At 39.4% G+C, this 14279-nt stretch overlaps 2 protein-coding genes across 2 annotated transcripts; both read right to left on the reverse strand.

Annotated features, from left to right (window-relative positions):
* Positions 1 to 92: 92 nt before the first annotated feature.
* LOC127532155 (T-cell surface glycoprotein CD3 zeta chain-like) lies at positions 93 to 9967 on the reverse strand. The gene is made up of 8 exons (XM_051943267.1): positions 9818 to 9967; positions 4242 to 4339; positions 4112 to 4150; positions 3940 to 3999; positions 2735 to 2764; positions 2503 to 2556; positions 1568 to 1600; positions 93 to 1432 (listed from the first exon to the last, which is right to left on the reverse strand). Exons 1-8 carry the CDS (start codon positions 9867 to 9869, stop codon positions 1373 to 1375), a joined length of 426 nt encoding a protein of 141 aa, XP_051799227.1. The 5' UTR covers positions 9870 to 9967; the 3' UTR covers positions 93 to 1372.
* Positions 9968 to 10581: 614 nt separating this feature from the next.
* Positions 10582 to 14197, reverse strand: LOC127531915 (uncharacterized). Its single transcript, XM_051942328.1, has 3 exons — positions 13547 to 14197; positions 11221 to 12181; positions 10582 to 10593 (listed from the first exon to the last, which is right to left on the reverse strand). Exons 1-3 carry the CDS (start codon positions 14176 to 14178, stop codon positions 10582 to 10584), a joined length of 1605 nt encoding a protein of 534 aa, XP_051798288.1. The 5' UTR covers positions 14179 to 14197.
* Positions 14198 to 14279: the final 82 nt, after the last annotated feature.

Here is a 14279-nt window from a genome sequence, read left to right on the forward strand (position 1 = left end):
ATAGTCGTAAATAAACCTTTAAAAAACATATTTATCCTTAAAATATCCATAAGACTATGTAAATCCATAGTTGAAAACACAAAACTCTTGAATATGTTTTTTCAAACAGGATTTTATTAATAAAGCAAAATAGACGATATACTACTATATACTGTTGTTCAAACAGCAGAAATTCTCAGGAAAACATCAGAACAAGTGATTCATTTACGCTGTTGTTTAAAACTCATCAGAAAAATACAAGAAAATGAAAAGAAAGGATTCAAGCATTTATAATATTTTATATGAACAAAGCAACAGAAAACATTAAAGCTGCAGCGTCCTGTAAAACCGTGACGAGAAAATCTAATGTTAATTTTTACAGTTGAATGATGAACAACTCGTTTATTTATTGGATATTTCTGAAATGTTTTGGGGCTTTGAGCCGATTTCAAGACGAATATTAACATCAGAAGTTAATGTTTGTTTTTATCTGGGAGCATTTTCTCCTCTTGGTTCATTCGATTAATTAGTTTTAATAATTAACAAGATAATATTGGAGGTAAATGAACTTTAAACTCTTTAAACTGTAAATAATTTGAATACAAACTCCCTAAAATAAACTGAAACATCAATAAGATCGAAATCAGAGAAGGAAATTCACTGACTTGAATTTAACAAACTCTGTTTCTGATTTAACGTCCAGATATACAACCTTCTGGTCAAATATGTTGTTTGAAATTCATCTTTCTGTTCAGATCCTGAAGAACCTGAAGAGCCTAAATGTGATAAAATAACAATAAATGTCGTCCTGATCCACAAGAACATCAGCAAAAAGCTGAAAATATGAATGAATAAAAAAACAGTTTTTCACATTAGAGAAGCTGAAATGTTGAAATCATTTGGTGTTTTTAAATGAAAAAATGACTGAAATGATGTTTAAAATAACTTCCTGTTTTCTAATAAATCATTTAAATAAATGTCCTGTCCTCTAATAAATCATTTCAAATAACTTCCTGTTTTCATAATAAATTATTTAAAGCAACTTCCTGTTTTCATAATAATTGATTTAAAAGAACTTCCTGTTCTCTAATGAATCTAATTCTCATTTCTAATAATCTCAGCAGGTTTAAAGAACAATTCAGGAAAAAAACTGGAACTTCTCAGATTTCTGAGGCTGAACTTTAACCAACGAACCAGATTTTATAGAAGTTCAACAAAAAGAAAGGAAAGAAAAATAAAGACTTCCTGGTCCCAGTCCTGGTCCCAGTCCTGGTCCCAGTCCAGCTTCCAGTCCTGGTCCCAGTCCTGGTCCCAGTCCTAGTCCCAGTCCTGCTTCCAGTCCTGCTTCCAGTCCTGGTCCCAGTCCTGCTTCCACATCTAGAACTGTGGTTCTTTAGCGAAGCGGCTGCATCTGCAGGGAGTCATAGGTGTCTCTGGTGGCAGAACTCAGACCCTGAACACATCAATAATCAATAATCAGTCAATTATCAATCAACAATCAATTCATAATAAATCAGTGAATCAATAATCAGTCAGTCAGTGTTGGAGGCTTAATAACTGAACAGAAGGTTCTAGAAAACGTTCTCACCTGATAAACCTGATCGGTCTTCCTCTGACGCTGCTGAAACATCAAGAACCAAACGTCAGTAAATCTGAAAAAACGCTTTGATCAAGAACCTGAAGAACATGAAGAATATGAAGAACCTGAAGAACATGAAGAATATGAAGAACCTAAAGAACATGAAGAACCTGAAGAACATGAAGAATATGAAGAACCTAAAGAACATGAAGAATATGAAGAACCTAAAGAACCTGAAGAATATGAAGAACCTGAAGAACATGAAGAACCTGAAGAATATGAAGAACCTGAAGAACATGAAGAATATGAAGAACCTGAAGAACATGAAGAATATGAAGAACCTAAAAAACCTAAAGAACATGAGGAACCTAAAAAACCTAAAAACTTAAAGAACACGAAGAACCTAAAAAACCTAAAGAACCAAAAGAACCTAAAGAACATGAAGACCATAACAAATCTAAAAAAATAAAAAACTTAAAGAACCTAAAGAGCATGAGGAACCTAAAAAACCTAAAAACTTAAAGAACCTGAAGAACCTAAAGAACCTGAAGAACCTAATAAACCCAAAGAACCTGAAGAACCTAAAAAAACCCTAAAGAACCTGAAGAACCTAAAAAAAACCTAAAGAACATGAAGAACATGAGGAACCTAAAAAACCTAAAGAACATGAAGAACCTAAAGAACCTAAAGAACCTGATGAACCTAAAAAAAACCCTAAAGAACATGAAGAACATGAGGAACCTAAAAAACCTAAAGAACATGAAGAACCTAAAAACCAAAAGAACCTAAAGAACCAGAAAAAGTAAAAACTAAAGAAACCTAAAGAACATGAATAGCCAAAAGAACCTGAAGAACCAAAAAAAAACCCTAAGAACCTAAAAACCAAAGGAACCTAAAGAACATGAAGAATCTAAAGAACATGAAGAACTTCGAGAACCCCTGACCTCTCGTTTCAGAGGAAGTTCCTTATATTCTCCGTCGGTACGTTTGGTCAGATCCTGAAATTAGAACCAACATCATGTAAATAACAAAGAACATGCAGAACATAAAAACACAACAAGTAAAGACGATCATTTTGTGTTCTAAAGTTATCTACAGAACAAGTTCAAAAAGCTGCAGAACCTCCAAACAAACAAACATCTTTAGGAATAAAAATGAGAACGTTGTGTCGGTTACCGTGTACGTGTCGTCATCAGTTCTGCGGTTCTAAAAGACAGAACATCACAGAGAAAAATCAGTCCACAGTTTAACAGGTTCTATCAAATGTTCTGGAACTTCTAGACAGTTCTTCAGGGTTTATCTTTATGAATGTTTATCAAAGCAGGATTATGGAACCTTGTCACTCCTGATCGTAACTGTTCTAGAAAAGCAGAAAAGAAGGTTCCTCAACCTTTAGCAGTCGATTAAGATCCCAGAGAAACTGTTCCAATGTTGATATTGAGGGTTCTGTGGACATTAGCCAGAGTTCTTTCAGAGAACTACAGGGTCCAGTAAGGTTCATTCTGAGTTTTTTGTCTGAGTTCTCAGTTTATCGTAGATCTTTTTAGATGTTATTGTTTTGAGTTCACTGTTGGTTCTCAGGTTTCTTTGTTTTTAAGGGGTTCTCACACCAGGATCTCTGGGGTTTGTTTTTAGAGACTGACACTGTTCTTTAGTGTCTTAAAGGGGTTCTCACACTGGGTTCTTTGGGGTTTGTTGGGGTTCCTTTAAGGCTGCCTTTTGTTTGTTTTTTTAGTGTTCTTTGGGGATTGTTCTTCGACTTCATTTGGTTCTTTAAAGGTTCTTTGAGGGTCATTTTTTGATTAGACATTACTCTGTTTTTTAAAGAGTCTTTTCAAGTTCCACAGTGTTTATTGGAAGTAATAGTTCTTTAAAGTTCCTCGAGGATTTGATTGTTCCCTGAGTTCTCTGGGTTCTGTCAGACTTCTTTGTGAGTCATTGTTCCTCAGAGAGTACTTTAGGGCTCTACTACTTTAGAGGTCTTTTAACGTTTCTTGGGGATTATTTGTTCTTCATTGGTTCTCTGGAGTTCACTGGGTTCCTTATGAGGTTCTTTATGGGTGTTCTTAGTTTGCCACGGAGTCTTTTAGGGTTTTCTCAGTCTCCTCCAGCGAGTGTTTGGGGTTCTACAAGGTTCTCATCTCTTATCCACTGTGTAGTTCCAGAGGATCAGTTCAGATTCTTGTCATAACTTCACGATTAATTTCAGAACCCTGAGAGAACCTTAAACAGATCCTAAAGAGACCCAGTAACAGTCGGAGATGTTTAGAACCAACACCACAAAGGTTCTCTGGAGAACAAATGTAGAAGCAACTGCTGGAACCTTCTGAAGTCTGACTGTAAGAACTTCCGGTTCTGTTGCAGAACCACATGGAACTCACCCTTCCTCTCTCCGCGTCTCTCATCAGCGGAAAGCTTCCAGAACCCGGACCTCCCAGATCCTGAACACGAGAACATTCAGTCATCATCACGAAGGAACATTTACTAATAGAACCAAAGAGAACAAAACACAACAAACTCAAGGTTCTTCAGTAATGAAGGATGGTGACTCACGCTATAGACGTTCTCCTCCTTCACTTTGGTTCTAAAGAACTAAAGACAAACAGAAACCATGGTTAGAGAACAGAAGATGTTCTAAATGAGATAAACAAACCAAATATCAGAGGTTCCTGTTAGAACCCACCCTCTCCTTGATGAACATCCCGGTGATGACGAGGCCGTAGAGTCCCAGGAACCCGTCCAGGATGAAGCAGAGCTCTGGATCGTAGAACTTCAGGGCCTCTGAGGGATCAGAAGAACAGAGAACAGTTCATAGAATGTCTGAAGTTAAACTGGTGTCCAGAACCTTCAGAAGAACAGAGAACAGAAGAACAGAGAACAGTTGATGGAACATCTAAAGCTCAACTTCTGATTTCTCTCACGTTCAGTTTCTCCTCAGGAAGTTCTGAGTCGATGTGAAGCTCAGTGGTTTCCTCCTCTGCTCACCGTGGTTATTAGTAACAGCTGTGTGTGTGTGTGTGTGTGTGTGTGTGTTACTGTGTGGTTGTGTGTGTGTGTGTGTGTGTGTTACTGTGTGTGTGTTACTGTGTGGTTGTGTGTGTGTGTGTGTGTGTGTGTGTGTGTGTGTGTGTGTGTGTGTGTGTGTGTTACTGTGTGTGTGTTACTGTGTGGTTGTGTGTTACTGTGTGTGTGTTTTACTGACACACACTAAAACCTTAACCTAAAGGATGAACTCTAACTCTGTCCTCTTCCTTCTGCCCTCCGTCTGTTTCAGCAAACCGGGTTTAACAGAATCATCAAACACTTAAAACATTTGAACAGAATAAAATGGTGTCGAACGTTAGAATAAAATGTCTTCAGACATTAGAATAAAATGTTGTCAGACTTTAAGTTTCTGCTGATAGAACCATGATGACATCACAGGTGGGCGGAGCCTCGGCTGCAGGTCGATTTGATGAGTTTCCAGGAAGTTTCTCTCTGATGACATCTGAAGAATTATGTCCATCAGAATAAACACCACACATCACAAACACACGATCATGAAATGAAGCACGGTGGTGGCAGCATCATGGTGGTGAGAGTGAAACTTGGTTCTAAATCTAGGTATTTTCTGGCCTTCCATTGATCATACAAACAACTTAAAGTCACTCTATACAGAGATGATGCTGTGTTGCTTTGGGGAATCGTGTAAAAATAGAAAAGGAGATTAGTCTGGTTTAGATGTCAGTGCGAGTCACATAACACCCTCCATAAACAGCTGACTCATTACAGTTTAATCGTTCAGTGACTGATTTTCGGTCTCCATCAGATTGTTAGAACAGCAGAGGCAGAAATGAACGCAAAAAGTTTCCACTGAAACTGAACTCTCAGCTGGAGAACATGAAGTGACTAAACCTACCCAGAATGTTCAGAACCAGCGGAAACATCGTCACACTTTTTGTTTACCAGAACTCTTCATGACTCACAAACACACTGATTCACATTGGTTTCATTAGCAAGACAGGTTCTGCAGAGTTCTCACTAGAACCTGGAGACTAAAGAAAGCTAACAACATGTCAGAGTTTAAGTAGACAACATTAATAAAACAGAGCAGAGAACGTTAAAGAAGCACAGTCGAGAACATTAAAGAAACAGTAGAGATTCTGGTTGCTGGAGAACCATCTGAATGTTCTAACAGGAAGTGAGACCATCTGTTCATGAGGTTCTGTGTTCTCTAGAACAGACTATGGTTTCACCCATGAACTCCAAAATGAAGACAGATAAAACAAGATCCTAGATTTAGGGACCCTACATTTCCATCTCAAGCTTCCCTCTTCAGGCAGGTATTTCAGATGAGGTTCTACCTAAACACCTCTTAGACAGAAGGAACCCACTCATGGGCCCACCCAAAAGATCTGGAGGTTAGTTCAGGAGAACAAAAAGAACCAAACTCCTGAAATGTTCTCTGATCTTCCTTCCTCAGATCTAAGGTCAGGGCAGAGAATGGAGTTCCTGTCTACTGTGGTTCCTTTAGTACAAAGAGAGTCAATGAAGAACTTCCAGACTACTTCCTCAGAGAGAGGTTCTATAGAGAGTAGGGGTGTAACGGTACACGTATTCGTACCGAACCATTCGGTACAGGCCCGTTTGGTTCGGTACAGAGGTGTACCGCGGTACGAAAATTTTAAGACTATTAAGAATGTACAGAATTGTTTTAATTGCGAAACCTAAAACTTTGTAGTGCCCACTGTTGTGGTGGGCCTTCTCTGGCTCACAGTAGCACAGTATGCGGAACTAAAAACAAGGAGGAGTTTCCAGTGAACCACAGGATGTGACGGATCGTTTTTCTCCTGCTGGAGCTTCATGGCTAATGCTAGCAACAACAAGAAGAAGCTAGAGCTGGAAGACGCTCCGGCGTCATTAAAATCACCCATTTGGGATCACTTCGGTTTCCCAGTGAAGAAAAAGTAGAAGAACAAGTGGACAAGACGAAAGCCGTACGCCGACACTGAAGCTGTCCTCAGCTCTGCATCCAGCAACACGTCAACCTTAGACACACATTAGAAAAAGCTCCATCCAAGTCTAACTATCCCTGCTGCTAGGAAAAACAGAGAACTGTACAAACGATGCTCCCAGCATCATTTCATCAAACCCTGCCTAGCATTTCAGAACGGGCTAAAGCAATAACCAAGTCCACGGTGTTTTCATAGCAGCAGATCTACTGCCGTACTCCGTTGTTCAGAACTGAGGTTTTAAACTGATGAAGGTCAGCTTACAGTAACTTTACATTATTGTTGTACTCTTTGCTACAGATAAATGACTACATTGTGTATTTTTTTTAGCCTACTAGTATATTTATGGTGGTAAACAAGAGCCTAACTGAATGGTGTTGTTTAAAATAAAAAAAAAGCAATTACAAGAAAATAGATTTCCTATTTTAGATAATAGAGCCCAGTTATGAAGTTCCTTCTCGTCCACACTTCAGCCAGAAAGTCATACCAGCTCTGATATCAGCTGGTTTTTTTTCATTTTTCCCCTTAACTGAGAACCGAACCAAACCGAACCGTGATTTTTGTGTACCGTTACACCTCTAATAGACAGGAAGCTTGTGTCCATCTTAGAGGCTCCACTGATTGATGATTGGATTGATATCACTGATGACATAAAGACTAACGTTCTCTGAGATTCCACCATTATGTTAATGCCACTAACTATTCCAAGTGTTCCGTAGATATCAACCACAGGTATGGACCGTAGATATCGACCATAGATATGGACTGTAGATACAGGCCATAGGTATGGACCGTAGATATGGACCGTAGATATCAACCCTAGGTATGGACCGTAGATATGGACCGTAGATATCAACCATAGATATGGACCGTAGATACAGGCCATAGGTATGGACCGTAGATATGGACCGTAGATATCAACCCTAGGTATGGACCGTAGATATGGACCGTAGATATCAACCATAGATATGGACCATAGATACAGGCCATAGGTATGGACCGTAGATATGGACCGTAGATATCAACCCTAGGTATGGACCGTAGATATGGACCGTAGATATCAACCATAGATATGGACCATAGATACAGGCCATAGGTATGGACCGTAGATATGGACCGTAGATATCAATCATAGATATGGACCGTAGATACAGGCCATAGGTATGGACCGTAGATATCAATCATAGATATGGACCGTAGATATCAACCCTAGGTATGGACCGTAGATATGGACCGTAGATATCAACCATAGATATGGACCGTAGATACAGGCCATAGGTATGGACCGTAGATATCAATCATAGATATGGACCGTAGATACAGGCCATAGGTATGGACCGTAGATATGGACCGTAGATATCAACCATAGATATGGACCGTAGATACAGGCCATAGGTATGGACCGTAGATATGGACCGTAGATACAGGCCATAGGTATGGACCGTAGATATGGACCGTAGATATCAACCATAGATATGGACCGTAGATACAGGCCATAGGTATGGACCGTAGATATGGACCGTAGATATCAACCCTAGGTATGGACCGTAGATATGGACCGTAGATACAGGCCATAGGTATGGACCGTAGATATGGACCGTAGATATCAATCATAGATATGGACCGTAGATACAGGCCATAGGTATGGACCGTAGATATGGACCGTAGATATCAATCATAGATATGGACCGTAGATACAGGCCATAGGTATGGACCGTAGATATGGACCGTAGATATCAATCATAGATATGGACCGTAGATACAGGCCATAGGTATGGACCATAGATATGGACCGTAGATATCAACCCTAGGTATGGACCATAGGTATCACTCCTAGAAGACTAGATTCTATAACAATGTTTGAAAATGTTTTTTTTCTGGTGACAGATGAAGGAAATGGAAACAGAGTTGACCTGGATTCATTTTCAGCTGCTCAGACATCGTTAACATCTACTCTACGGATTCTGTTCTCCACAAGAACTTTCAAGAACCTCAGATCAGAACCCCAGGGAAACGTTCAGAGAGTTCTTGGGTGAACTGCAGGCAGTGTTTTCTGGAGGAACATCTGGAAAACCATTCAACATCCTGGAACATCTGGAGAACCATCCAGCATTGTGGAATATCTGGAGAAACATCCAGCATGGTGGAACATGTGGAGATGCATCTTTTTTTGTCTCTTCTGTTGTCATTTTAAATTCAGCTCGAGTCATTCTGAACCCGTTTCCAGTAATTATGGAGACTTTTCAGGCTATTTTGGACAATTCTTAAGTAAGTTTGGACAAATTTTGAGTCAGTTATTTTATTTTTGTTACTTTGGATGAAATTTTACCAAATTTTGGACAATTTTATACGGCTTTGGACAAGTTTTAGGTTATTTTAGACATTTTTTTAGTCATCTTAAATTCGTTTCAGGTTATTTTGGACAATTCTTGAGAAAGTTTGAACACATTTGAGTTATTTTGGCATATTTGGTTACTTTGGACAAAATTTAAGTCATATTAGACACATTTTTAGTAATTCTGGAAAATTTTAGACAGAGTAAAATGCAGCATGGCTCAAAGACAGTGAACAGAGCAGAAAGGTGTTTGAGATCCATTCAGCATAGTGAAACATGGAGACAGAAAAACAGTTACAGTTGAGGAGATGACTGGCTACCAGGACATGGAGGACAGAATCTCTACAGAAGCACATCTGAGGAACCATGGAGATAGAAAACCATCAAGAAACATCTCAACCTGAAGTTCAGAGTTCATTTTTCTGATGGAACCAAACTCATCACAATAAGTTCCAGTTGTAGATCTGGAGATTTGTCTTCTGTTTTTAGTTTCTGGCTGATAAATGGCGTCACTCTGGGAACTCTTTAACAGAAAACAGAACAAACCTGCTGGTGGGTTCTCTTTAAGAACATGAATGGAACATCGAACCAAACATGAGAGAAAAACTCTGACTTTCCTCCTAACGTCTGAAAACATCGACCTAAATCTATTTCCTGCTGCAGACGAACAAAGAGCCTCGTCTGCATCAGCTCAGTCTGAAGGTTCTCCACAAACATGTTGGAGTTCTCCAGTTTCAACTAAAGCTGCTCACAGTTCTACGTTTTTAAATCCTCCACAGCTTCTTTGTTCTGAGTCTGGAAACCACCATGTTCAGGTAGAACCCACACAGAGAACCATCAGAAGCTGATGTTTCTATAAGGTTCTCTAATCTAAGGTTCTCTAATCTAAGGTTCTCTCATCTAAGGTCGTCTAGGTGTGTTGGAGGTTCTCACCTGTCCGGGGAATCATGGAGGCACCAACCAGAACCAGCGTCCAGAACCTCATCTTAAACCGTCGAACTGAAGAAACAACGTTCTGCAAACTGCTCCCCTCAAAGCGTCGACTCGACTGAAGCAGGAAGTGGTGAGGAGCTGCAGACACACAACTACATACACCCCCCCCCACACACACAAAGATACACACAACTACACACACCACACAGCTACACAACACACAAGTGGTGAGGAGCTGCAGATGCACACAGATAAATACACAACTGCACACACATACCCAACTACACTTGTAAACCTCTCCTCAGATGGAACCATGGGCTCAGAGTTTCGGAAGTTTCAACATCACTGAAATGTCAGATGATTCTAATCTGTCCACCACAGTAATCAGATTATTTATAAATCCTCCAGTATTTACTCTGGTGTCAGATTACAATAGATTATATTTAGAAAAATAAAAGTTCAGCAGGAACCCAAAGCAAATGAAAGACTCACAGAGCCCTCCATCATCACCCCTAATAAACCCTAACCCTACTAACCCTAATAAACCCTAACCCTGCTAACCCTACAAACCCTAATTAACTCTAAAAAACCCTACAAACCCGAATAAACCCTACTGACCCTGATAAATCCTGCTAGCCATAAAATAAACCCTAGCCCTGATTATCACACTAACCCCTAAAAAACCCACTAACCCTGTACATCCACTGGTCTGGACTCCTTCTAGGTTCTGCTTTGGATTCTCGTTGGTGAACTGAAGGGGAACATTAACGGGGATCCTGAATCCACACAGACCGATTCCAGCTGTTATTCATTTAGGACACTGGAAGCAGATGGATGAAGCTGCATCTGGATGCTTGAACTGTGGCTAGAACAATAAAGAACCTCCTCATCTTCACTCCATCATCTAGAACACTAAAGAACCTCCTCATCTTCACTCCATCATCTAGAACAATAAAGAACCTCCTCATCTTCACTCCATCATCTAGAACACTAAAGAACCTCCTCATCTTCACTCCATCATCTAGAACAATAAAGAACCTCCTCATCTTCACTCCATCATCTAGAACAATAAAGAACCTCCTCATCTTCTCTCCATCATCTAGAACAATAAAGAACCTCCTCATCTTCTCTCCATCATCTAGAACAATAAAGAACCTCCTCATCTTCACTCCATCATCTAGAACAATAAAGAACCTCCTCATCTTCACTCCATCATCTAGAACAATAAAGAACCTCCTCATCTTCACTCCATCATCTAGAACAATAAAGAACCTCCTCATCTTCACTCCATCATCTAGAACAATAAAGAACCTCCTCATCTTCACTCCATCATCTAGAACAATAAAGAACCTCCTCATCTTCACTCCATCATCTAGAACAATAAAGAACCTCCTCATATTCACTTCATCATCTAGAACAATAAAGAACCTCCTCATCTTCACTCCATCATCTAGAACAATAAAGAACCTCCTCATCTTCACTCCATCATCTAGAACAATAAAGAACCTCCTCATCTTCACTCCATCATCTAGAACAATAAAGAACCTCCTCATCTTCACTCCATCATCTAGAACAATAAAGAACCTCCTCATCTTCACTCCATCATCTAGAACAATAAAGAACCTCCTCATCTTCACTCCATCATCTAGAACAATAAAGAACCTCCTCATCTTCACTCCATCATCTAGAACAATAAAGAACCTCCTCATCTTCACTCCATCATCTAGAACAATAAAGAACCTCCTCATCTTCACTCCATCATCTAGAACAATAAAGAACCTCCTCATCTTCACTCCATCATCTAGAACAATAAAGAACCTCCTCATCTTCTCTCCATCATCTAGAACAATAAAGAACCTCCTCATCTTCTCTCCATCATCTAGAACAATAAAGAACCTCCTCATCTTCACTCCATCATCTAGAACAATAAAGAACCTCCTCATCTTCACTCCATCATCTAGAACAATAAAGAACCTCCTCATCTTCACTCCATCATCTAGAACAATAAAGAACCTCCTCATCTTCACTCCATCATCTAGAACAATAAAGAACCTCCTCATCTTCTCTCCATCATCTAGAACAATAAAGAACCTCCTCATCTTCACTCCATCATCTAGAACAATAAAGAACCTCCTCATCTTCTCTCCATCATCTAGAACAATAAAGAACCTCCTCATCTTCACTTCATCATCTAGAACAATAAAGAACCTCCTCATCTTCACTCCATCATCTAGAACACTAAAGAACCTCCTCATCTTCACTCCATCATCTAGAACACTAAAGAACCTCCTCATCTTCACTCCATCATCTAGAACAATAAAGAACCTCCTCATCTTCACTTCATCATCTAGAACAATAAAGAACCTCCTCATCTTCACTCCATCATCTAGAACACTAAAGAACCTCCTCATCTTCACTCCATCATCTAGAACACTAAAGAACCTCCTCATCTTCACTCCATCATCTAGAACAATAAAGAACCTCCTCATCTTCACTCCATCATCTAGAACAATAAAGAACCTCCTCATATTCACTCCATCATCTAGAACAATAAAGAACCTCCTCATCTTCACTCCATCATCTAGAACAATAAAGAACCTCCTCATCTTCACTCCATCATCTAGAACAATAAAGAACCTCCTCATCTTCACTCCATCATCTAGAACAATAAAGAACCTCCTCATCTTCACTCCATCATCTAGAACAATAAAGAACCTCCTCATCTTCACTCCATCATCTAGAACAATAAAGAACCTCCTCATCTTCACTCCATCATCTAGAACAATAAAGAACCTCCTCATCTTCACTCCATCATCTAGAACAATAAAGAACCTCCTCATCTTCACTCCATCATCTAGAACAATAAAGAACCTCCTCATCTTCACTCCATCATCTAGAACAATAAAGAACCTCCTCATCTTCACTCCATCATCTAGAACAATAAAGAACCTCCTCATCTTCTCTCCATCATCTAGAACAATAAAGAACCTCCTCATCTTCTCTCCATCATCTAGAACAATAAAGAACCTCCTCATCTTCACTCCATCATCTAGAACAATAAAGAACCTCCTCATCTTCACTCCATCATCTAGAACAATAAAGAACCTCCTCATCTTCACTCCATCATCTAGAACAATAAAGAACCTCCTCATCTTCTCTCCATCATCTAGAACAATAAAGAACCTCCTCATCTTCTCTCCATCATCTAGAACAATAAAGAACCTCCTCATCTTCACTCCATCATCTAGAACAATAAAGAACCTCCTCATCTTCACTCCATCATCTAGAACAATAAAGAACCTCCTCATCTTCACTCCATCATCTAGAACAATAAAGAACCTCCTCATCTTCTCTCCATCATCTAGAACAATAAAGAACCTCCTCATCTTCTCTCCATCATCTAGAACAATAAAGAACCTCCTCATCTTCACTCCATCATCTAGAACAATAAAGAACCTCCTCATCTTCACTCCATCATCTAGAACAATAAAGAACCTCCTCATCTTCACTCCATCATCTAGAACAATAAAGAACCTCCTCATCTTCACTCCATCATCTAGAACAATAAAGAACCTCCTCATCTTCACTCCATCATCTAGAACAATAAAGAACCTCCTCATCTTCTCTCCATCATCTAGAACAATAAAGAACCTCCTCATCTTCACTCCATCATCTAGAACAATAAAGAACCTCCTCATCTTCTCTCCATCATCTAGAACAATAAAGAACCTCCTCATCTTCACTTCATCATCTAGAACAATAAAGAACCTCCTCATCTTCACTCCATCATCTAGAACACTAAAGAACCTCCTCATCTTCACTCCATCATCTAGAACACTAAAGAACCTCCTCATCTTCACTCCATCATCTAGAACAATAAAGAACCTCCTCATCTTCACTTCATCATCTAGAACAATAAAGAACCTCCTCATCTTCACTCCATCATCTAGAACACTAAAGAACCTCCTCATCTTCACTCCATCATCTAGAACAATAAAGAACCTCCTCATCTTCTCTCCATCATCTAGAACAATAAAGAACCTCCTCATCTTCACTTCATCATCTAGAACAATAAAGAACCTCCTCATCTTCACTCCATCATCTAGAACACTAAAGAACCTCCTCATCTTCACTCCATCATCTAGAACACTAAAGAACCTCCTCATCTTCACTCCATCATCTAGAACAATAAAGAACCTCCTCATCTTCACTTCATCATCTAGAACAATAAAGAACCTCCTCATCTTCACTCCATCATCTAGAACACTAAAGAACCTCCTCATCTTCACTCCATCATCTAGAACAATAAAGAACCTCCTCATCTTCACTCCATCATCTAGAACAATAAAGAACCTCCTCATCTTCACTCCATCATCTAGAACACTAAAGAACCTCCTCACCAGACCGACCAAGGGGATCTGAATTATTACTTATTATTTTGTTCCACAGACGTTCACACTCT

Source organism: Acanthochromis polyacanthus, chromosome 22 (assembly GCF_021347895.1).
Source record: "Acanthochromis polyacanthus isolate Apoly-LR-REF ecotype Palm Island chromosome 22, KAUST_Apoly_ChrSc, whole genome shotgun sequence".
Classification (NCBI taxonomy): Eukaryota; Metazoa; Chordata; class Actinopteri; family Pomacentridae; genus Acanthochromis; species Acanthochromis polyacanthus.

Bases quoted from the DNA above. Each gene is read 5' to 3' on its own strand.
- LOC127532155 (XM_051943267.1), bottom strand. From the start codon at position 9,869: ATGAGGTTCTGGACGCTGGTTCTGGTTGGTGCCTCCATGATTCCCCGG. The intron at 4,151-4,241 runs GTGGGTTCTAAC...GTTTGTCTTTAG, and splicing joins GGATGTTCATCAAGGAGAGG to TTCTTTAGAACCAAAGTGAA. The intron at 2,765-3,939 runs GTGAGTTCCATG...TCTGTCTTTTAG, and splicing joins GAGACGCGGAGAGAGGAAGG to AACCGCAGAACTGATGACGA.
- LOC127531915 (XM_051942328.1), bottom strand. From the start codon at position 14,178: ATGAGGAGGTTCTTTATTGTTCTAGATGATGGAGTGAAGATGAGGAGG. The intron at 12,182-13,546 runs GTTCTTTATTGT...GAAGATGAGGAG, and splicing joins GATGAAGTGAAGATGAGGAG to GTTCTTTATTGTTCTAGATG.